The sequence below is a fragment of the Lytechinus pictus genome, chromosome 3 (genome assembly GCF_037042905.1).
Source record: "Lytechinus pictus isolate F3 Inbred chromosome 3, Lp3.0, whole genome shotgun sequence".
Lineage (NCBI taxonomy): Eukaryota > Metazoa > Echinodermata > Echinoidea > Temnopleuroida > Toxopneustidae > Lytechinus > Lytechinus pictus.
This window is the reverse complement of record NC_087247.1, coordinates 28,062,147-28,087,184: the sequence shown is the minus strand read 5'-3', so window position 1 is coordinate 28,087,184 and position 25,038 is coordinate 28,062,147. Positions and strand designations below refer to the sequence as shown.

General features: G+C 34.9%; 1 protein-coding gene across 1 annotated transcript in view; it reads right to left on the bottom strand.

Moving 5' to 3' along the window:
• Positions 1-25,038, bottom strand: part of LOC129255730 (inositol 1,4,5-trisphosphate receptor-like) — a 115,715-nt gene that overhangs the window by 77,479 nt on the left and 13,198 nt on the right. The window contains exons 6-9 of the mRNA XM_064096758.1: positions 20,519-20,602; positions 11,522-11,668; positions 4,825-4,920; positions 3,412-3,572 (exon numbers count right to left, since the gene is read on the bottom strand). Coding sequence (XP_063952828.1) covers positions 3,412-3,572; positions 4,825-4,920; positions 11,522-11,668; positions 20,519-20,602 — 488 coding nt within the window. The remainder of the gene's footprint in view (positions 1-3,411; positions 3,573-4,824; positions 4,921-11,521; positions 11,669-20,518; positions 20,603-25,038) is intronic.

The following is a 25,038-nucleotide window of genomic DNA, read 5'->3' as shown; positions in this document are numbered from 1 at the left end:
CTCTCTCTTCCTCCCTATTTCCTTCATAATACGTTTTTTCTAACTCTCTTTTGTTCACTTGCATATGTTTTGTCTGTCTCCCTACTCACTACCATTCAACTCTGGATCAGAATGCTTTTTGGTCACTACAAATTCTTGACAACTACTCTGAGCTAATTTTCCACAAAGATATCACTTTACTATAGAATGGATCAACCAATGCTCTTATACATATCTATTCACTTCAGCATTGGCATGGCTGGAATCTTGAGGCAGAGTGTATAAAGAATATTATTTATGATCCATGCTCAAGCCAAGGTTCCTCTTCTATCTTCTATCTGACAATCCCACAATGATTTACTTCAATGATAATAATGTCTTATATAGGCTTTTATAGCCTTGTCCATGTTGTCGAGATGCCTTAGCATCTGTTATAGCATTTGGTAATTGCATTTGATACTGTTACATGTAGGAATACCCCCTGAGATACATGATGAAAGGGTTTTTCATTTAAAAGGAAAAGGATTTTTTTTTACTTCAAAAATTTATAATTCTCAAAGAGAAAAATATAAACTATAAAAACACTTTTGGAAATTCTTATTTTAGTATTTGTATCGCATTGCGAAATTTGATTTTCAAATCTCACTCAAGCCTTTTTCATTGCCTGTAATTAGTACCCTACTCATTTTTAATTGATTGTTTAATAATCACAATAGATAATTTTGACTATACATATATATTAATTGAAGGTTCTCTTTTGGAAACAGACATACCACTCTTGCACTTCCCTTACTCTCAACTACAATTGCACTTGAATCAGTATTCGACGCATAACTAATCTTTTGCTGATAACTATAACCAAATATAATTATTTTAGAATATGAATAATTCTTAAACCAGACTTTCATTTTGACTTGTAATTCAAATACATGTACTTGTGTATTGTAAATTTTGCATGAACCATGTATACCTGAGTAAAAATAATTTCCTTATGTTGACACGTTTTCACCATCTTTTGTTTTGTTCTGTATATATATATATATAACGATATTACGTTCCGCATGTTGGACATAGAAGATATTAATGAGGCAAAGTGGTAATGCATTGTACTTAGGAATTCAAAATAAACTGCTTCAAATTCAAATTTGGAATTCAAAATAAACTGTTGGAACTAAGTACAATGCATTACCACTTTGCCTCATTAATATATATATATATATATATATATATATATATATATATATATATATATATATATATAAATTGTACCTACATGTGTGTAAACCAGTGAAAATAGAATTTCCTTTATGGACAATAAAGTTATTCAATTCAATTCAATCAGCCTGTACCTTTGTTAGTATATGTGGGGGGGGGGGGGGGGGGGGCGGGGTTCGAGTCACTCATCTAGTCTATACTAGCACACTTAATTATTATTGCTATTACCAGAATTTGCATTCAACAACTGAGTTACATTTTCATATGAACATAAATTTTCTTTTTATTAAAATTGCCCTTTAACATTTGCAAGATGTTGATTCGGGGGGGGGGGGGGGGATAAGAACTACTTGTTACAACAATGCAGGCAGAATCCACCCTGCATTTGCTATTCATTGCTTTCAAATACTACAAATTAGACTCTCTAAGGACATAAACGCAGAAGCTTTAGCAACAGTTTTATTCAGCAAACAACATTATAAACTTCATTTCATATCTTAATTCCATCAAGTGGTGTTCATCTTTTTGAAGCCTCACTCAGTTTATGCGACAAAGCTCAATACCTCTTTTACAGAGTGTTCAGATATAGCAAGGACAAACTTATACGATGATAAGACTAGATGCTTATTGAAAAGCAATCTCATTTTTCTTTATATTTTTCTTCTATGTCGATACAATCATAAATAAGAGCCAAAATGAGCAAGAGAAATCCAGGGGCCTAGCGATCGTTCATTGCATCTTGTAATAGGAATGAATTTCACAAAGGACAAATGATAAAGTAACAAGTGTATATTTTTACGGACCTTTTTCATCATAGGCTATTTCAGTTGGTTGTAAGTATATATATATGGCAAACTTTTGAACAAAGAAGGGATTATTTCTTAGCATTACTGATGTATAAATGTATTCATGGATTTGCTCCCACTAGAATGTGCAATAATATAGAAATGAACTTTGATAGACATGGTTTGAATACAAGATCTGCCGATTCTCTTAATGTAATCTTGCCAAAACGTAATCTAGAATGTTTCAAACATGGTTTTATCTATGCGGGAGGTAAGCTTTGGAACACCTTGCCATACGCTACTAAAAATTCAACATCTGTACTATCTTTTAAGCATTTGTATAAGAAAGCATTTTTTAACTAAGTGTTGACTTATATGTATTTTTACCAATGTAAACGTCCAGCTGCATTTATTTTAGTCTCTTTTAAACCTTTCGTGCAATATGTTGTATTGAGTGGGGACCTGGACGTTGCAAGCTTCGTTTCCTTTTTACAATAGTAATTTTTTATCCTTGCACATTAGTGAATGAGTCGTGTGTGGATTGTTTTTATTCACGTGTTGTTGCAGGGTGATCTGTCTACTGTGATTGTTTACTGATAGTTTATGAATGAATCTGGGTTGGGTTGACTGATTGTGATTGATTGTGGGTGAATGTGTGTTGGGTGATGGGGTGGATGGATGGATGCGTGGTGTGTACTCTTCAAATGGGTCACAAGGTTTGCAAATGGTTCCTGGTTCCTCTTCTCTTTTTCATTTTAACTTGTAAATACTGATTCTCAATAAATTGTGTAATACGAACTGCCACTGTCATTCTTTTTTTTTAGCTTATCATATGCAGCTGGTCGTATTCTTATATCAGCTTAGAATTTTGATGTAATTTTTTTAACCCTTTCAGGACCTTGATGTAAAACAGTGTTTTTATACTGATCTTGTGTTTTTTCCTGAATAAATATATTTCAATAAAAAACAATAAAATAAAAATATATTGCAACTCATTTGGGACTTTGCGTTACTGTTATTTTATGTTTACCTGGCCTGTGTGGGCAAGTAATGTGGCCATTAGTAACTTTAGTTGGTTATTAATATACTTTCATTTTTGGGTACTCATTTGTTATTGTTATTTTAAGTTCGTCTGCCGTGTGTGAGCCAGAAATATACTTTCATTTTTGGGTACTCATTTGTTACTGTTATTTTAAGTTCGTCTGCCGTGTGTGAGCCAGAAATATAGCCATTTCCTGAGACCACTTTTACAATTTGTTAAATAGCGTATAAATGTATATGTTGTGTGATTTTTACACTGTTCCTGTTTTGTTATTCATTCAATAAAGTGATACAAAACAATATTACATCTATAATCAGTAACCCCAGTATGAATACTTTTCAATTCTATAATTCTGCATGCTTTTGTTATAAAGACACAATGATAATTTACCTTGGTACAAGGGAGTCCCCCCTTTGTAGAGTGGTAGGGTCCAGTTCAAATATGGAGGCAATGTCGTTGCCATGGTGCATTGGTACAAGGTGGTAGGTCGTACCTCCGTGTGGCCCCCTGAGCTTCTCTCTGGTTGGGTCTTTGGTGGGGTCATTGTCGGCCTGGAAGAAAAACCCCATAAATATCAGTCATAAAATTTGGTGTCATTACTGTAAATTGAGTACATGTGAATGTAAGAATGACCTCCATCACTTGGCCAAAATTGAGTTAGACATTGGATATCGATGCTTATACATAAGTCCATCTTGTGAATAATTTATATTCCTGACAGGGAAAAAAATTATACAGGGTTTGAAGAGAAACGAGCCCATGAAACTAAAAAAGGAGCCCTGAAAAAAAATCCTTATTCATTGCAATGTTGCAGATTTAGGCAGTAAGTTGGAAGGAGCTCAAGGAAAAAAAATCCTGATTCCTGACAAAAATAGTTTTTTTTTTAATGAACTATCATGGACTTGAGCCATTCTCACTGTCATATACTCAATTATCCCTGAAGAAGATTTTCCATAAAAAGGGCGAAAGCAGTTTTGTTTACAAATAAAATTTGGATGACAAATAATACTGTGCCTAAATTGACTTTTTATAGCTGTGACCTTTGACCTTGAGACCCAAGAATCTGATCAGAGCATCATCCTTTCAAGTATACAGGAATCGTAAAGTCTATATTGTATTATGATGCTCGATACCAAAGACAAATAATATCTTTCAACAATCTTATCATCAGACTGCCAAGCACAGCATCCTTAAATTAAGTTTTGCATTATATTGTAAAACAGTTGTATAATTATCCTTATGAATAATACCTCAGTCACATTTGCTCCAGACGGCAGCCATATGGCGAGTCGAAACAGCCATTTTAACATTTGTGTACCAGCTACATATAGGTGATTTGAATAAAAAGGCTGTTTTCAACTTGCCATACGGCCGCCGTAGGGGAAATGTGATATGAGTGAGCTGAGGATTTCATATGTTCACCTAAGAAAAAAAATGCAGTAACGATGACCTAACACATTAACTTTCGCAGTAAATCAACTTTAAACATTCTCGGAGCCAAAAATTTAATAATTATATATATTTTTCAAAAATTAAGGAAGTGATCATTAAATGGTTACATGGTTTTGAAAGAGTATATTAAAGAAAAGGAGAAAGTGATATTCACGTTAATCGTCTTATTCAGGGAAGACGTGAACCACATAATTCATAACAAATTAATAATAAAGTTCACTAATATGAAAAGTGTCAGACAATTACAAATTAACTCATTAACTACTGAATTCTGTGATGTCCGTAGGCTTTTTAAAAGGGTTACCAAGTTCCAGTCCAGTAATGAAAGGATTAAAAAAGTCTGTAGCTCACCTCAGCAGCTAGATACTGTCCTGTGGCAAGATGTTTGAATCGAAAGAGGCTGTTCCAATGACCAGCCCCACCCCTACATGGATCATGCTGAACAACCTGATATGGGGAAACAGAAGAAAAATTAACACACAATTATTACAAGAGTAGACAATAATTTTTATTCTAAATAGACTAAAATCATCTTGTAATAAACAAAGAAGATCAGATTAGATCGATATGCTTGCAATAATGCAGAGAAAAGCTACCGACTACCAGGTGGATACGAAGTGTAGTACATACGAAAGAATGTCAAAAACAAAGCTTACATCAATTGCTCTCATTTACCGTGTTTACACGCTGCATCGGCTCGCGGTTCAGAACCGTGAGCCGATGCAGAATCGGCTTTTTTTTTTTCAACGCGATTAACTTGCATCGCCTCTCGGTGCAGAATCGGCAATTTTGCACCACCAAAGTAGTAGGTTCAGAACCGCGAGCCAATGCAGAATCGGCTTTTTTTTAAATGTGTAAACAGAAAGCCGATTCTGCATCGGCAATTAGCGCGCGTTTCATTTACTTTACCATTATGTCGTACTTGTAAGCGCACGGATCCAGCGTTATCTTTATCATGACGTATATTGTTGGTGCGAGGATTGTTTCAGGTTTTTGCCACGCGAGCCGATTCTGCACCGCGAGCTGTGACAGCGTGTAAACGCGGTGCAAGAGAAACCAAAAGCCGATTCTGCATCGGCTTTTGGTTCTGAACCAAAAGCCGATGCACGTGTAAACACGGTAATTGTTAGTTTACATATTGAATACCGGTAGTCACAAATTACCACAAAGATGCACTCTCCTCAAAGCATTTCTACGTAGTATATGTGCAAAAGTAGGACACACCAAAGGCATTTTATAATGTCCTTTCAATAAATCAGGAGCTAGAATTCTTCGACAAACCTGGTCTTGACCAATCATATTGCACCTTTCCAGATGCTTATAACAGTAGTTAGTAACATGGCATTGATAACTAGCTATTCACTAACAAATTATAGAATTATTATAGTCTTGATATTTGATAACCAATTAAAGTGCACCTTTTTGATAAATTTCTATCAATATCAACAGTAGTTCAGCTAGTAACATGGCATTTATTATTTCATTTGTAACTGTTAATTTGCTATCAATATCAAATGCTGGAATTATTTGACAAATTGCATAAGTTTTTAAGCTATAACTATAGATTTCTTTTTTTATTTGGCACTGATTTGATGAAACACTGTTTGATACAGTGTCCAATGCACAGTACGCAGTGTTGGAAAGGTCAGTAGCAATCAGCCTTCATCATATTCTTGTTTTTCAATTTTTTTTCTTTTAAGTTATAACAGAAATGTGTGACTTTGCATCGATTGCAAGTTTCATGAAACAGGGTCCACGTTATAGTGTACAGTGTCGGAAAGGAGAGTATCCATCAGCTTTCATCAAATTCTTGATTACTATCACTCTCTGAAGATGGACTGTGGTTAGCACAACCTTGTAAAGAAAACTCTGATTGCAATCTACTTGTAATTCCTGGTTGAAGACGACAGACAAAAAACTTTGGGAGTTCTAAAAACCTTCAACTACTATGGCAACAAATTGCAGTCTTTTGCTCACACCACTATAAACCAAACTATTTCCAATTCTATAATCCCAACCAAGTCACCCTGCTTTTGAAAAATTACACTTATATGAACAAACTCAAAACACAAAAAATAAATGCAATCTTAAATGGTGTAAATAATCTTTAAGCTGAATGAACACAGAAAACACAATTAAAAACAACAACAACCCCCCTTTTAAGGGGCAAGTCCACCCCAGCAAAAAAAAGTTTATTTTTATGAAAAGAGAATTAAATCAAACTTGATGTAGCATAAAGCTGAAAATTACATATACCCCTTTCATAAACCCAATAAAACATATCCTCCAATTAGCCACCTAAGAGTAATGCGGATAATTCAATAAAAATTGCGTTCACAAACTCCATAAATTATTTTTACGAGCGCCCGTCCTGAAAAAGGCGGATAATCGTCATGACAACTGGACACGCCCCCTCCAATGCGGTTGTGTTGGAAAAGGGTGACCTTGTGACCGCACCATGGCAATTATCCGCATTATTTGGAAATACGTTCATAAACTCAAAATCTTGTCCCGATGCCGCTATTATGCGGATAATAGCAGCATCAGAATAATGCGGATAATAGCAGCATCAGAATAATGCGGATAACTCTTGTCCTCCTCTGATTTTACGACCAAATTATGCTGCTATTAGCCGCATAATTGTGTTTTATTGAGTTTATGAAAGGGGTATAATATTGGATGTTCAATAAGAAAGTTATGACAATGTTTGAAAATGTTGTCTGATTTTATAAAACAGTGATATGCACATCCTGGTCAGTATGCAAATGAGGGAACCAATGAGCTCACCCACTTGTTATTCTTTTAAATTTAATTTAATTTCAATTTTTTTCATGAAACATTTTTTTTTTGTAATTTGCACATAATCCAAGTTGTGCATTTTTTGTTTTCATCAAAATAAGCAAAAATTTAAATGTCATAAATTTCTTATTTTACATTGATTTTGATGAATTTTATGTTTTTTAAATGTGCATTTTATACTTCTCTTTTTATAAAAAATCCATGTTATTTTTTGGGGTTGAATTTGCCCTAATGCATGTATCAAATCGGGTTAAAGATACCACATTCACATGAGTTTATATGGATTATATATGTCTTCTTTATCTTTGCACTAATATGCACCGGATTACAACACAAAAAAGGGAGAATGTGCCCTCTAAAATGTTACTTCGAATGTTTTTTAGCCTATTACACCAAGATAATATAATATGCATGGTTTTATACGCAGTGGCTATTTGAGGAACAAGCCTGTATGGTGCATAATAGACGCAATCCACCTTTTCAGTAGTGATCATGTCATTAAGGACATTCGCAGTCTTGTATAATTGGCTATGCGATTTTTATAAACCATATAAATTTATAGCCCCCTTTTCTGCAATATGTATTCATACTGTTGACCCATTTATGAAACAGAAAAAGCACAATAATTGTAAATACCCTCGAGCGTGATCCTCCAATGCATTTATTTGTGTAATAAATCACAAGCTTTTTATAACGATGTCTACCTGTATCAATGTGAAATAAAGAATGAGCCATGCTTAATGGGATGATAATAAAGTGATTTTCTGAGAACTGTCAAAATATCAATTGAAAACTTCTGCAGATGAATGGCTTATCTTACCATCAATGCTTATTTGATGGTTTGTGTAAATCTACTGAATTTTGCAGAATAGGAGCGGTGATGGGTGTGTTTATGCCATTTGAACATGTTACAAGTGTATAAAAATAAAACGTATTACATTCTTGTACAAATTTGAATTCTATTCTTTTATTTGAATTTATCTTCACCATCAACACATTGCCTTTCTACTAATTTTGGAGAGAAATAATGAAAATCACTGTTACCTGGATCCTTTTAAATGTAGCTTGTAATAGTTATTAAGGGTGATTGTTTTCCTTTTCTACATTCTATTTTTTGAAGGTGTACGTATGCACGTACAATACTTGAACATTCTTTCTTTTTAAGTCAATCTGTTTTCCCTTGATTGTACATGTATCTAGGTACAACAAGCCCTTTGGGCCAAGTGATTTCGAGAGAGTAACATAAGATTGCATTTTGTTTTCCTTTTCTCCAATTCTCAAAGACCTTGCTGATATAAACTTGTTGAAAACCAGCCAAACTTGTCTGCATGGAGGTAGAACGATAGAAATGACTCATTATGTCAGAGTGTACATCAGCTCCTGTAATCCAACTAGATCAGGTTTTGACTTTATACTACAGAACCCTGTTTACATTAAAAATAAGGCCAGGCTGAGCCCGGACTCACTGGAAGTGAGCGCAGACCCTGATGTGGAACCAAATGCGACTCAGCTCGGCGCTGCACTGTGACCCCAGCTCGCCACTAATCAATTGTTTATCTAAAATGTAGAACACCGCCATGACAAAAATAATTAACTGTAAATTAGTTGTATTAATCCTGGATTGCAAACTAGGTCGAGGTGTTTTCAAACTGACCCAAAAAACTAAGAATACTAGGTATCCTCTGATTTGGACATTTTCTCTGGTCTACCCCAATCACAAAATACCAGGTATTTTAGCAAGTGTGAAAGGAAATTCTAAATAGTTAGTAGGTACTTGTCAAAGTTCAAAAAAACGTTTCCATCTGATGCTTAAATGTGTATGTCGACTGCATAAATAAATCATCCCAAAGAAGAAAAATTCAACTGAATGACCAAACTTTCCAATATTGGGCTTATGAGGGCAACATAACAATTTTTTCAATCATGATGATGATGATGAACATCATCACCATCATAATTACTACAGTTTCCATTAACTGATGTCTAAAAATAAAGGAATTAAGATGTGAGCTGAAGCTGAAGTACACTGCAAAATAAATAGGTTTTGATCATCCAGTATTATCTTCATTATATCTGTTTACTTATCCTTCAATGACTTAACTATTGATTATCGAGTCATTTATAGCAACCATGATTTGATCAGCTGCACATGCCCATAAAATCACCTGCTGAGAAAACCAAATACCATTGATTTTATCCTACAGATGAATTGATTTTTCCTCTCAATCATTCCTCTTCAGTGAACACAAGCTGATGAATCTATATATTAGACTTCCTCCTAGTATATATTATATCCCTTACTTAAGATTGTTGTATTGAGAGTGTACACAAGAAGAAAAAATAGTTTTACTACGAAAAACGTTGGCCATGAAATAGTTCATTTTCCTTGCTGACGTCACGCATAGTCCATTTTTCCCTAGGGAAAAAGTGAACTATATGTTTTATTGACCCCCCCCTACCTCGCGATTCGCGAGCTGTGCAGCGCGATGCGAGCAGAGTGCTGCTTAGCCGAACGGTACTCTCCACTGCATGCCATGGGAAACTTTCGGCGAGCTGCACTAACCAGGTGTGCTCGCTGAACAGACGATTCATACAGCAAGACTTATTATTTTCTCAACTTCTCAACGATTGTTCTATATATCGACTAATTAAAAATCGTTTCGCTGTAAAATGGTTATGAGTGGAAGGGATATAAAACAGACATACAATGACCCATTCTCGGAACAGGCTAAAACTATTCGCACTCAGGAACATCACATAGTACAATTCACCCTCGGGAGAATAGTACTATGTGATGTTCCTTCGATGCGAATAGTTTTAGCCAGATCCTCGAGTGTCATTGTATATTTGTATACTATACCATTATTTCCATAGATCTGATAGATCATGAGATTGTAAAATGATAAAGGAATAAATCAACCCATGGACAGTGGAATTAGGGCTTTAAAAATTGTTGGGGTCGGTTCATCTGTGTGGGTTATTTCTAGTATGATATCTAGATCTATTTTTTTTTAAGAGATTGAAAGTTGTTCATTATAATATGAAACAAAATTTGATTCATTCATTCCTGAACATGTAAAATCTCCATTGTTGTAAAACATTGTGATATGATGAAGAGTTCCTTTATTGTCATATCTGAAAGAAATGAAATAATTAATGCCGGTAATTCTTACAATGAAATGCAAGAGAAATATTTATCAAATCATTGACTCTCTCATTTGCATAGATGTGCTGCACACACAACTGTCTTGTGCAAAAATGTTGAAATGTCATAACTTTCTTATTTTACATCCCAGTTTATGAAATTTTAATGATTAAGCTTGTTGGATTTTTCTCTATTCATTAAAATCAATGCCAATTCAATCTTTGTAATAGTGCAAACTAACAGTACATCTCAGTACTTAAAATGCGTGGAGCTAAGTTCAACCTATTACTCTATCTTCATACCCACTGTACACTTTTATGCATCAAATAAAGATAGGAATACAATATATTACACATTTATATTATTCATAATTATTCTTTTTGGGGGGAAAATGTTTCAAATCACTCATGATAGATTTCAGTGTGACATCTAAAGATCAACTGATTAGAGTGACTTTTTTAGCCATTCGATCTTCAATGTACATCAAACAATATCAATCTTGGAGGATAGTCAAATATTGACATGCACTGTCCATGCAACTGCAACTCGCTCCTGAAATCTCAAATGCATTATTAACTGCTTAAACAAACAAGCATCTAACAGATAAGGCTTAGCATCTCTCACGTCCCCTCACAATCAATTGTAAATTCATCTGAACACAGGAATCATATTGAACAGGTTGTACACCATTATTGAAAATTAGATGTGGGGCTTAGCGGGGCATGGACCCCTAAGATTTTCACAACCAAGAAAAAAGAAGACATTTTAGGAATAAGAAGAAAGGGAAAAGGGTGAAATATGATTTTTTTTTTTTAATGAAAAGGTCAACATTTTTGGCTCACTATGCCAGCGTTTATATATGCTTACTAAAAACAATATCACACTGAACTAAAACAAAGTAGAGCTGCAAAAAAATGAATTGGATTAATATCATTACTACTACAGGAATAACAACTCAAAAGTATCCATGTCCATGTATCTATCCATATTTAAACTAGTGTAATTTAAGGAAAATTAACTCTCTAGTTACTAGAAACCTCTAAATTCGGCCCATTTAAGTATTAGAACTGAGGAAAAACTAAAGGGGTTGGAGAATGGTCTTACCTCCACTTCCCACAATGCTTTGGAGCTTGTAGCGGCCGTTGCTGATGCTCTGCCAGTAGTTCTGAGAAAGACATAGCTCTTCTTTTTGTACTCGTCACACGTTAGAAACTTTTCCTGCTCTGCATGGAACAACCTTACAACATCTCCCTGAAAGTAAAAATGAAAAAAAAAAATGAAAATACAACCGCATAGGTCAATATTTAGAAATATGTGTATAAAGTATTTTGTGTGTGTGATTTTTTTTTTTTTTTTTTTTTTGGGGGGGGGGAGGGAGGGTACTCTAGGTAGCCAACTATTTAAGCTCTATCTGCAATGTTATATTCCTTATGGTTCAATGGCCCTCTCATGCGCGTTTCATTAAAGGACGTACCAAAGTGCCAATGCTCAAATGATATCCAATTTTTGAATAACACGTACATGTAGTATCAAGCATTGCCCGAGTACGATTTGACCTAATTTGGGGTGATATTCATACTGCACACAAGTAGGAATTTAGGTGTGACACTCATACTGTACTTAAATTGTGACCCCCCCCCCTATTTAAAACTGGATCAATGGCTGATAATTGTAAGGTGAATGTATTTATCCTTTAGACCACCACTGGTCCATGGTCAATTTTCTGATCTTTACAATTACAGCAACGAGTTTTGATGCAAATTTTGTTCTAAAGTACCTTGATGCATGTGAAAGCATTTAAATCAGCCGATCAAAAATCAAGTCATTTCGAACCATTTGGGGCAAAAACTAAATCCAGTAAACATTTAGCACTTAGAAACACATAAAACCACAGACAAATTACTTTCGCAAAATAGGAATACCATATCCTATTTACACATATTTAAAAGTATGTGTTTGCCGCAACATGACATCTAAATTGAGAACATGTCAATATGAAAAACCACATTAATTCTCTTTTTCAAAAATCACATTTGGACAAGAAAAGACAAATCTGTTTGATTCCCAGGGGCAGGGAAATCAACACCTTCATGTTCAGGCTGCTGAATAAATCACAACCTCTTTGACGTCAATGACTTAATTCAGGCAACCACAACAATATGTGAATAACGGATTACTTCTGAACTTCATGCAAGTTCTTAATCGATACAGCAGAAATACAAGCCAAAAATATCCCACCATGGTTGATCTTGCTATTTATGTGTAATGAATAAACAATCACATATCTTTATTTTGTTACCGTTAACGGACCAATGGTTTGCTTGATTAGATAGACTACAAATTACAAAAGGGAAATAATTCAGTCCATTTTCAATTTCAGATCTGTAATCAAGGGAAAATCAGTGATTTTACAAAGAGCTTATTGTTAGAGTCCAGAATAGTGGTTGAGGTCGGTATGCATGTAAATAATAGTAGGTAGGCTTAAAGGGTAAGATCAGCCTGATGAAAAGTTTACTTTAAAAATAGCCAAAAAAGTAAGTAATTCAAAATACTGGTGAAGGTTTGAGAAAAATCCATCAAGGATTAAAAGGGTTATCAGAATTTTAATATTTTGATTTTGCGACATCATATGCGAGCAGCTCCCCCATATTTTGTGAAGAAATAGCGTCAATCATACATGAAGTACCTTCAGTATATCAACAGACAAATCATTTCATCCCCCCTCCCCTTCCTGAAAGAAACAGATTTTTACTAATCACGAACCATTAAAATAATGAAATTTATGCACTTCATATTACATACATGTAAAGGCGACCGCACACATTACGATTGGTCTGCGACCCGATTTCAGAATAAAATGTAGTAGAATTTGATGCTAATGTTTTACTGAGTAATGTTCTAAATCAATTGTACGAATACCTATCTTCAAATCTGTGACTATGCTATCATCCTTCTTAGAATAAAAGCGAATTTAATTTCTAGTCATAATGACGTCATAGCAGTCGTACGATTGACTACGACTTGAAACTAATTTGGCCTTTACTCCAAAATAAAGGCTTGCAATCTTTCAAAATGGTTATATTAGTATTCTTTCAATTGATTTTAACCTCAAATAAAATGATATGTTCCATTCACATTTTCAGAAAATGAGCAAAATACGATTTGTTCCAATATTGGATAGCGAACAGTCGTAAGGTGTGCAGTGGCCTTAAGATATGGGGCAGTTATTTGTACATGTATAATTATGTCACGTATCAAAAACTTGATTTTCTAAATTCTTTTCTAATCCATAGATTTTCCTCTAACCTTCACCTTTCTATTTTTTATTAATTTTCTGGTACTTAAACAACCAACTTTTTGTCAGGGTGAACTTCCCCTTTAATACGTACTGTAGAGCCAGCCACCTTTGCTCACTCAAAGTTTTTTTTATGGATATAGGTCCTGTCAATCTGTAATTAATAATATTCTGCTTTAACAAAGCACTTAATACATCTGAACGACATCTCTAAGCACCGTCCTACATTTAACTTTAACACCTGGGTGGAGAGTGGCAAAGTGTGGATTGACAGCTTGCCAAAGGATGCTAGGTTGCAGTGGGATTCAAACACACGACCCTCTGATTACAAGGCAAGAGTCTGCTATACCATGATGCTTCCACTTTACACTCTAAAATGAAGGGATTTAAAATATCTTTAAATAAATCCAAATGGATAGGAACCAATCAAAATCTGGATTTAGTTTGAATTCTAAACATTTATTTTCAAATATCCAAGGATTTGAATTTAAATCCAAGAGATTTAAAAACGAATCTTTAAGATTAAAACTATAAAAAAATCGAGAATCAGATTGGTCCCTACTAGTCAACATTTAAAATCCTGGCAAATACTTTTTTTTATTTATACACTTGCATGAACATGGTACAGAATACAGATGCCATCGTTGGTGTGATTTCCACAGCAGATGGATATTGTTGTCGTACATCTATCTGCACCCATCACGATATGTACTAAGACTTCACATATTAAAATATGCATCAAAGCTGAATATACTGATTAACAGTGAAGAACAATCAAACATATCCCATGATGCAATCTGTTTGTCAAAGAGTGACAGGTAACAGGTTCATAATATTTATTGGCATTCATGATCACACTGGACAACTGGTATTCTGTGTCATCTACCTTTTAATATAGCCTAAATAAAGCTTTGAAAAAAAGGTTAATCGAAGTGAGTTATACTTACAAAAGGGCAGTAAACAATTGAATATCTTTTCAACAGTTGATTCTTTATGAAATTTTGAAGTTGGATTGAGTTATCAAGCACCCCTTCTCGGTATTGTTTTTATTCTTCTTTTATAAAATAACCAGTTACTCTCTGAGCACGTTTTGATATGGTATCAAACGGCTACAGGAAAAGATCACATCCTGAAATTTTCAGCCCATTCCATGCATGAGAAGTGGTTTTATGTGGAAAATATACCCATTTAGTTACATAATCTAGTAAGGAATATGAATAGGGGAATTCATTTGGGGGGAATTTACCAAAAGTACCTCAAAATAACATAACAAATGAGTAAGGAGAAAGCCATCTAAGAACATCCTTTCTGGTAATATTACTTATTTAAAATTTTTATAATTTATGGAAGATATTCCAGAGTAAAACTGGAAAAAGAAACCACAGGGAGTCAGTGGACAAAAAGATCCTTTTCACGAAAAATATAAACATTGTGAAGAGAGGGCATATTATGAATGAACGCCACATTGAAATTCTAATGGTTGAAAAGATTCAGTGGCCAATGCACTTTTGTATAGAATGCTAGATGATACTCAAGGATGAAATTCACAGTATTGACCATTTACCTAAGCTTTTATAGCAGACGAAACAAAAAAAATGCAATAACATTTTTCATCACTCAAAAAAATTACCAGTTTAACAAGCACTGTGTACCAATAACCATGCAAATTTATCCTTTACGACCATGTCTTGTCTGGTCTGCAACTACAATTATAGACCACAAGTGGTACTTGGTAGTGCACAGGACACAGAGCTGTCACCACAGACACTTTAGCCAGGTCCTTCCTTCCTGCCGATTATTAACTATTTCTGGAAGTTCATCTGACAATGCTTAGGCAACCCAAACATTGAACACAACTCAGGATGTAAAACATGCCCTTCAACCCATCGCCTGTACAACATTATCATCCAGTTGAATATAAAAGATCCTTAAAGCCTGGATTTAGCTGAAGTAAATCCTCCCAAATGAGTCCATCGCTATTCAAATTCATTACCAAATCATATAAATGTGAAATTGTGTATGCCATGAAAAAAATTATGATGTGAAGGACATATGTGTGCTACAAGATAACTTTGCCATTTTACATGAAAATAGATTTTGATTGGGTGCCCGGTAAAAATAAAATATCAGTGAGATCTTTCTGTTTTCAATTGTTTTTTTTTTTATAATGAAAAATGAAAGAATGCATGCATGCCCTTCATCCTCCCCACCTCTCACCCTGGAAACATGGAAACTTTCATATTTCTTTTTTCTTAAAGTGTTTATCTTTTATGTTCAGACAAGGAAAGAGAATAAAAAGAATTAACTATGGCCTAAATTCACAACTGTGGTGTTGAAATTTGCATCTGTGGCTTGAACCCATGGATTAAAAATAGATTTCATCCTTAATTACGCTTTATTCAACACAAATAAGAAATAAGAAATGGTTGTTTTTATCACAGCATGCTAAATTGATGCTTGTTACTGAGGCTACAGTAATCGAGCCCGATGTTTTGAATTTAGTGAGTCCATTGTTTGTGTTGATCAGTTAAATACAGAAATAGTGGGCACATGAATAAAGCAACATTCGTAAAAAGTGTCAATTTAGCATCCTGAGACAAAAGCATGCATTTATTATTGGATGCTGTCTCATTATACGGGCTGAATTCAACATAATCTATATGCAAGCAATCTGCATAAACCATTAATTCAAAATTACCACTGCCTCAAAATGAAGTTTAGTAATGAAAAATAATCATGTCTAATTGTCTACTATAATCTATTTTTAATATGATTTTTTTAGACCATGCAGTGAGCGTATGAAATGTAGGTACTTTATGACAGGAGGGCCAATCTCGACTAGCACCTGTGTTAACTTTTGGTTCTCTTTTTAACCTTTTTTCCCTCCTTTTTTTATTTGTTTACTGCCATGGTGAGATCAAATCAACAACATGTATTTAACACATATTGCTTTTCATGCAATATTAACATAGAATTCTACAGTGAAATGTTTTGTATGCCTGTATGTTATGTGTGTACATGCTTTAACTATGTTTGTTTTCATGTTATGTGAATTTCATGTCACCATAATCAGACATAAATATGTAAATATGTTGCAAAAAGAATAAATTAAAAAATGAAGAATTTTTTTTTGTGAATTTGGACCTATGGTTCTAAACAGAAGATTTTATCTCATGACACAAGGTCAGATGGGCATGAATGATGTAAGGTATCATTTGCACCTTGTATTAAATTAGAAAAGCCGAGTGTTTGAGGAAACAGCGTTAATAGCTGCCCAACCAGCCACCTCCTCGAGGCTATACAGTGTCCGGTCTACCTAGAATCTCTGTGTTTAGAGAGGATTGCATCTTGGGTAAAACAACATATGAACTCTGGATGATGAAAAATATCATAACAAGCCAAAGTTCAGCATAAGGACAACCCAAAGATAACAGCGTAACCTGGAAACACATTTGTTAGCATCAAGTTATAGAAAACTTGAAGAGTCATTAAAAACAACTTAAAATGCACTAATACAGGTGAAAGAAAATCATTTCTTGGATTATGAATAAACATGACTGAATGTTGGTGGGGGCGTCATTGTCTTGTGGTTACAACTCTCGTCTTTCAATCAGAGGGACGTGGGTCCGATTTCCCAGCCATGGCATGTTTTCCTTCCTAAGCAAGATTTTTACCCACATTGTGCTGCACTCGACCCAGGTGAGGTGAATGTGTACCTGGTAGGATTCATTCCTTGAACGCTTTCGCGCTGATATGGCAGCTCAGCTACAGCCGGGGTAATAATACGATACCAAGTATCAAGTGCAAGTTATGCAATTATAGTAGCTGCTCTATATAAATGGACCATATTACTATTATTATAAAACAATCTGTTGCAAAAATTATTTTCCCTTTCTTTCAGAACTTCCCTTATTTCAATTCTTTTGCGAACTGTTTAGTGTAACTGTTACAGGGGTATCTCGTCACAAGCCTCCACTTCCTGGGATTTACACCTTCTTCTGTTCACCTAATCTGTAATAACTGTATTCATATCCATTATAAGTGTGTAATTTATTGATTTACCTGTCTTTATATGAAAAAGAATATTATAAATTAGAAGAAAACAAATGTATACTAATGCTCCACGTGGTGGGCACAGTGCCAAAGACTGTACTGTCAGCTCTCATTAGGAGCACCTTGAGCTCGATTCTATCTCTCATGAGACACATTCATGTGCTGTTCTCTGTGACATAGCAACATAGTCAACAACAACAAACATGCTCATCCTGTCCCCCGCCCTCAGGATAACTTCAACATCCTCTATGGGAGGGGTGTGGAATCCGCTAGGTAACCCCACTACAACCTGAGGTTTTCATATGAAGAAAGGGGGATTGGATGTGGGTCACCTGGTGTAGTTGTTAGAGCATTGGTCTCATAATTGTGAGGTTGTCGGTTCAAATCCCCACTTGGCAATCAAGTCTATCTCTCATGGGACACATTCATGTGCTGTGCTTGGAGAGGGAATAACAAAGCAAAACAATTTGGCTAGCTATGAAAATTTAAAGCATTATAATTCATTTATGATGATTAATTCAAGATCAGGGTCCTGTAACACAAAGGTTAGCGATTAATTGTACGCTTGATTTTTGCGATTGATTGTACATTGTAGTCAATGGAATCAATCATAGAAAAATGTTATACGATCATTGCTATTATACTTCGTGTTACAGGCCCCAGATTCTAAGAATTTTTTTGCTGTAATTGTCTCACGGCTACATGTATGTCAGCATGGGTTCATGAAGGTGGGAGATAGGGTACATTTAGACACCATATCCCAAATAATTTTTCTTCAAATAAAACTGTAATCTCCTATATTTCTATGTAAACATTTCGCGATTCCTGCTATGTAACTAGTCACATCGATAATTATGATGAAATCGATACTGGTATTTTACCCCAAATCAGTTGACCCCATTAACAACACAACAGCTCCATAGCTCTCATCTTCCTCCCAGTGGGCGGCGCACTTGACATCAAATTAGTGGCCCACTCTCGACTTTCGTTTTCAACTGATTTCCTAGAAGCGGCTCTATCGACACCGCTCCTGGGGGGATGCCTTACCCATAGCAAACATCTCTGTGGTTTTCTTATCCTACAGAACCACAACAGGTTCATCCTCGTGGTGTGTTTCTTGAATTGCCATGTCACTGATTTCCGTTGACAAACTTACTTTGGACCAATCAAATGTAAGGATAACGGTAGCTTTTAACAGATATCAGGGAGAAATCATTGACAGGTTGCGACGTGAAACCTTCCCCTGGATTCATTGCTCATCCAAGGCTTCAAAACCGCCAAGACCTTGTTTTTGTGTCATATGATTCACATTTTCTCTCTCTCTCTCTCTTTCTCTATCTCTTTCTCCAACAAATGAACTTGGAAAGTGTTTCCAGGTGTAGACTATTTCTATCAGTAACCAACATTCATGCTTTTCACCAGCATGTTTTCCTGTAATGTTTTTTCATGAGGAAATGTCCATGTAATTGTACTATTCAAGAGATTCATTACGTTGATTCATTACATGGGACAGATGTTTAGTATTGTATTACAGAGTCAAATACAGTAGGTAATTAGCAATCAATCAACAGTGCTTCCCATATGGAAACGCTCAACCTTGCTAAATACATACATCGCCACTCATTTCTTTTAACAATCCTCAATACATTTTAACTACACTCTATTTAGGTACTTCAAGGTGCTCTCATAACAGATTAGTCCCTTTAATTAATAAAAGGGCCATAAAGAATTCAAGAAGATGTATGAGGGAAAATAACATAGATAGACCCTAGAACTACTTGACCGAACTAATAGAGCGTCGCAAGAAAATAAAATTTGATTCCAAATCACACCTTACATGACGTTGCAAGAAACTTCTATTCCATTGCAAATTGAGCGTAAATCCCAATATCAAGCGTAATGAGGAGTTAAGAGAAGGTTGAGTTGCAATTTCACGCAAATCAATTTGCATTTAATCAAAGAACTAACCCTTGATTTGGGGACTACTGATTGATAAGGAATTAAATGAAAGTTCCTTGCAAGTTTTGCAGTGCCCCATTAGTAAGACAACCAAGTGTAAGTTCGTTGATTTCATGCATATTTGTAGTGCAATTAAATTTTTCTTGCAATGTCCTATTTCATTTAATTTTGGGGACTTTTGCTTGATTCACAACTGAATGTGGGTTTCTAGCAATGCCCCATAAAGGCAGGGTTTCACTAAAACCAAATTCTCCCGAATAAATTCAGACCGATTCTGCCAGAATATTACTTGATTCGGATGGATTCAGAACCTATTTGTCTCTGATTCGGGGAGCTCGCCGAATCAGAGGCGATTAGGTCCAGAATAGGTCCCAAATCAGAGCAGATTCATCAAGAATTAACTGCCCAGAATACCCAGAATGCATTCCAGAATCCAAGCGAATTCCATCCTAATATAACCCAAATGTGGCCCAGATGACATTTGTCGTCGCCACATTCTTGAGTATTTTGGAGGGTATTCGGCTGGTTTTGACATTCAAAACGAGCTGAATCCCTCCCGAATTTCAGGCATTCAGGGCAGGAGAACAGAATACTCCTGAATGCGTGTATTTGGATGGATTCGCAGCTTATTATGTTCCAGTGTAACCCAGGCTTAAGAGCTACATGTTCAACTCACTTGAACCAGCCAAAATTACTATTTCCTTATTTTGCAGTTGCACATATGTCCAGCAATACAGCTGCATGCCCCCCCCCCCCTCCACCATGTTTGGGATTCATCATGCACATGTACTCACCCCTTTCAAAACTTCTTCAATGTTTTCCTTGTGTTCCATAAAGAGAGAAACCTTCCAGCATGTGTTACAGTTCACTGCGTTTACCTAAGAGAAATTATACAAATCAAAAGAATAACGAAGCTGGTATATTAATCATAAAGATTACTGATACTTGTAACAAATATGCGGCGACAATGATTCTGCGAGCCCTGTCATATCTATGTTTTCCTACACCAGATAGGACTCCGATCCATTTGACCAGGGATGCTGGACCACTCACGCTGAACCTACAGGACCCTATAGGACCTACTATGACTCTATTACATCTAGAAAGTTACGATCAAAGGTCCAATCGAGTCCCTCCCACAACCTGATCCGGAGGTTGTCTTGGGACGTAGCAAAATTAAAAAATTTTAAAAAATATGATGAAAAAAATTATGTTTTCCCCTTTAATACACTACATCAAAAACTGAAAAGAAATACTCAATTTAAGGATTTAAAAAAAATCTCAGAAAAAAAAATGTCTAAGAAAATACTACAGTATATGAATATAAATCTTAAATCCTAAGGTTTTTCAGCTTGTTGATATTCCTTTTGGAACATATATGTATAACACCAATTGGAAACAAATATTATTGCTTACCAACAAGATTAAGGAATTGAGTATGGGGAATCTGAAATAATGCCTGGATTAGCTTTCAAATTCTATCAAAAAGTGTCATGCACATTGTCGAGAGTATGCACTGTACATGACACATATAAATCTTACATAGAGAAATTGATCATCCCTCAATACTCAGATTTCCCTCGAACAAAGATATCACAATAATGCAAAGTCCTAATTCTCCAACCATCTGATATAGTAGGTATTTTAACACTGCCTCGGAAGTTTGTCAGTTCCAGGTATTTTCTGATCGGGAAATTTTACTGATCTACCCAATCAGAAAAAAACAGGTAATTTTTGCAGTGTGGAAGCCAATTACTCTGAATATCCTCGAAAGAAAATACCTGCTAAATAGTAGTGTACTTGTCAAAATTATGAGAAGTATTGCGGGGATTTTTCCAAGGTCGCAGGTATTTTGGCAGTGTGAAAACAAATTAAGGGAACTTTCTTAGCCCACCGTGTAGTTGGGTGCATGAGCTGTGGATGGCTGCTGAGCAAGCAATTTCGAATCTCGCGCCTTTTCTGCTTATCTGACCATACTGCGAATGCTGGTATTAAACTTCGAGAACTTACCCCAAAAGGGTCAGCTTAGGGTAGGCCTGGATGCCGAAATAACTGTTTTTTCGAGCCTTAGCAAGTTCCCATAATTCAACAGGTACTCTGGTGATTCAGGCGGTCTGAATACAGAGAAACCTGTATAAAGACCATTTAAGCGAGACTAAATGAAGTTTTTATGAGAAGGTGGTCTGTTTGAACAGGTTATCTACTAATCAATCCATGTTTCACTTTAAAAATATATTAAACAGAAGCCATATTTGACTTTGTGGTCTCTATAGTTAAGTGTTCTATATAGAGGTAGTTACTAAAGCAGATTTGAGCAGATTTCACAATATTTATTGAAAAGTCATGTGCAATCACTGTAAAAAACTAAAAATAATTCAAATGAATGAATTTTATCTCCCTGTGTGGTTAACAAATTGTGAGGGAGTGTGTGCTGGTGCAGAGTATTCCAATCATCTTTTCTATTGAAGCTAGGACATTTTCTCTGTCTTTTTATTTCTTCATCCCCCCAAAAAATTCTCAATACCAATACACAGGTTAACCTTTGTGGTAATAACTAATACCCTGGTATTACCCTGGTATTACATAGAATGTTCCTATCAAATAATCATACCCATCTATTCAACATGAATATCATTTGAAGAGACAAGTATATTTAAAAAGCTTTCTATGTATCCTTCAATCTTCCTATACTCCTTTGTAACAAGGACTTGAAGGTTCCTCCAACCCATCAGTTCTACCCATCAGTTCTAACTTCCTCCCAATTCTGAGGTATCAATTTACTCCTACACACAATGCCAAGGGCATGCCATGGGAGTCTGCCAACAACCTGTCATCGCCATCGTAGATATGACTGTTGCCATGGAAACTGAAGGAAAGTTAGTAAGAGCGGCGTTTTCATTATTAGCATTATACCTCCTTGATAAAATTGCAATTATTCTTTCAAAAGTTCATGATTTTTGAAACAATACAACAATCATATTTTTAAATAATACTTTATAAAAATAATCCTTTGTCCTGTGTATAATAAACGTATAGCTGTTTGATTACCGGTATGTTCAAAGTTGGGGTGTCTACCCCCGTAAGGATGGTTAGTTTAATACTTTGAACTACAATGAAAACAATGATTTAATAACAAGTTTTGTTTGCATTATACAATTCAATATAGCAGCAGTGATGACTTTAAAAAGATATAAGATGAATTATTTATTTAAAAAAAAAGACATTGAATTTTTTTTAATCTCAGAATTAAACCCCACCTATTGATATTGTTATTAATTTCAATCTAAGTTTGTTGACTCTAAATGACCTTTGACCTTGATCATGAAACCTGAAACTGAGTATCAATCTTTCTTGTCATTCACACACTATTTATATCTAATATCTTGTATTTAGAGGAAGTACTTATGATCATGCCTTGTTTCATTATCCATTTCAAACAGGATGTATTCTTCATCCATCAAGATTATTGAGACTTATAATCTGAACATGTTGTCATTCCTTAAAACAATACATATACATGTATCTATCGTTCAAACGACTGTATTACAATAAGAGACCATTAGAGGAAATGGGTCTAATTATAAATACTATCAAGAGACTTACTGTGCAATTAAAGCGAATTCCAGAAATTACATAAATCAAAATTTCAACAAATCTAGAAAAGTATTTAAACTGAAGTCCTGAAATTAAGTTCTAAATTGTCACAAACATAATTACATTTAAAAAAATCTCACAAACATATCAGGGAAAGTGATATGAAAGGATGTGTACAATGATTGAGAAAAGAATTTGGTGGTGTGGTTATGATAAGTAAAAAAAATAAAAAATAAAAGATCATTTCATGAAACATCTTGTCTTAGGTTTTTACTGACAAATTTACTATGGACCAATCACATGCAAGAATTTTAGTAGCTTATAACTGTACTTACAGAAAATCAGTAACAAATTTGCTTTAGGGAACACTCCCAAGGAAGAGTGGTTTCCTAGAGTTCTAAATCAACCACGTCATTACTGATTTCCACTCTCAATTTCAAATCACATAATCAGATGGTGAAGAGCAAGGGTGCAAGAAGAGTAACGGATTTGAGGTGACAGAACTATATCATAATATCTCTTTAAACATTTGCCCCATGCATTGCATATTGTGTCATGTTTTCAACTGAGATTAAGTATTCTATATAAAGTATGCCATTTAAATATGCATAAAAACTTATTAAGTGGTTTTTTTTCCAAATCAATGTATATACAATCTCTATCAAACTATATTCAATATATGCTTTATTTCAAATCATCAAAACAAAAATTGTTAAATCTAGTCATTTTGAATCATTTGTTAACTTTTATTTCCAAATAAATGGAACATAGAAAAGGTGAAAAATATATCAATAATATTCATATATCCTTTTCCTCGTATGATATTTACTTTATTTCCAGGTATACTACATGTGTTTATGCACTGGCAGCAATTTCGTGAAATTGTTGGTCCGTCTAGGATGGACAAGACAACCCTCTCGCATAGGGTCCTGTACAAAATACTAAATTCGAGGGGGGGGCAAGTCCCCCTTCCCCAGATCACAGCCTATGTATTCATGTAATTCTCTATCAAACAGCAAATAATATTTCATTAGTGTACAATACATACACCTTTTCAAGAATTCATCTTTCATCAATGTTAGAAACTGTTCTGTGTCAAATTAACATGATAATGGTTAACAATAGAGATCCTTTAAAATGAGTTTCCATGATAAGGAAGGATAAGACAAGGATTAGTGGAGATTGGAAAAGCTGATACATTACTGCTTCAGATAAATCCTTTTCATCAATAATTAATTACCATTGGGGACTACAAGTAAATAATCAAGGGACTTAGGCAGAATTTACGAAGAAATTACAGACAAAACAATGAATTAGTCTTTTCATCATTTCCTTGAATGAATTCTTTGAATTTCTTCATTACTGAGTACATGCCCCTATTAGTACAAATGTTACATCTGTTTAAAAATGTGCAAGAGATACTGCTATCATGATCATCATGATCATTGTTGTAAATTATCCATTAATGTGATTAAATTTCCTAAATAAGACCTACATTGTACTTCATCACCAATTCCCCATTTTAGCTGTACTAATACCACTTTTATGAATTTGTGGATGCGGCTTTTTTCAATTCATGAAGGATGGAGGACGAGAATAAGCCCAAATATTTGAGTGATGCTGTTTGAGACAGAGTGTACTGATGATGACGATGATATTGTATCTGTGTAGGCCTATGTAAATACAGTAAGCCCATCTCTCAGTTGAGTTCAACTCCTAT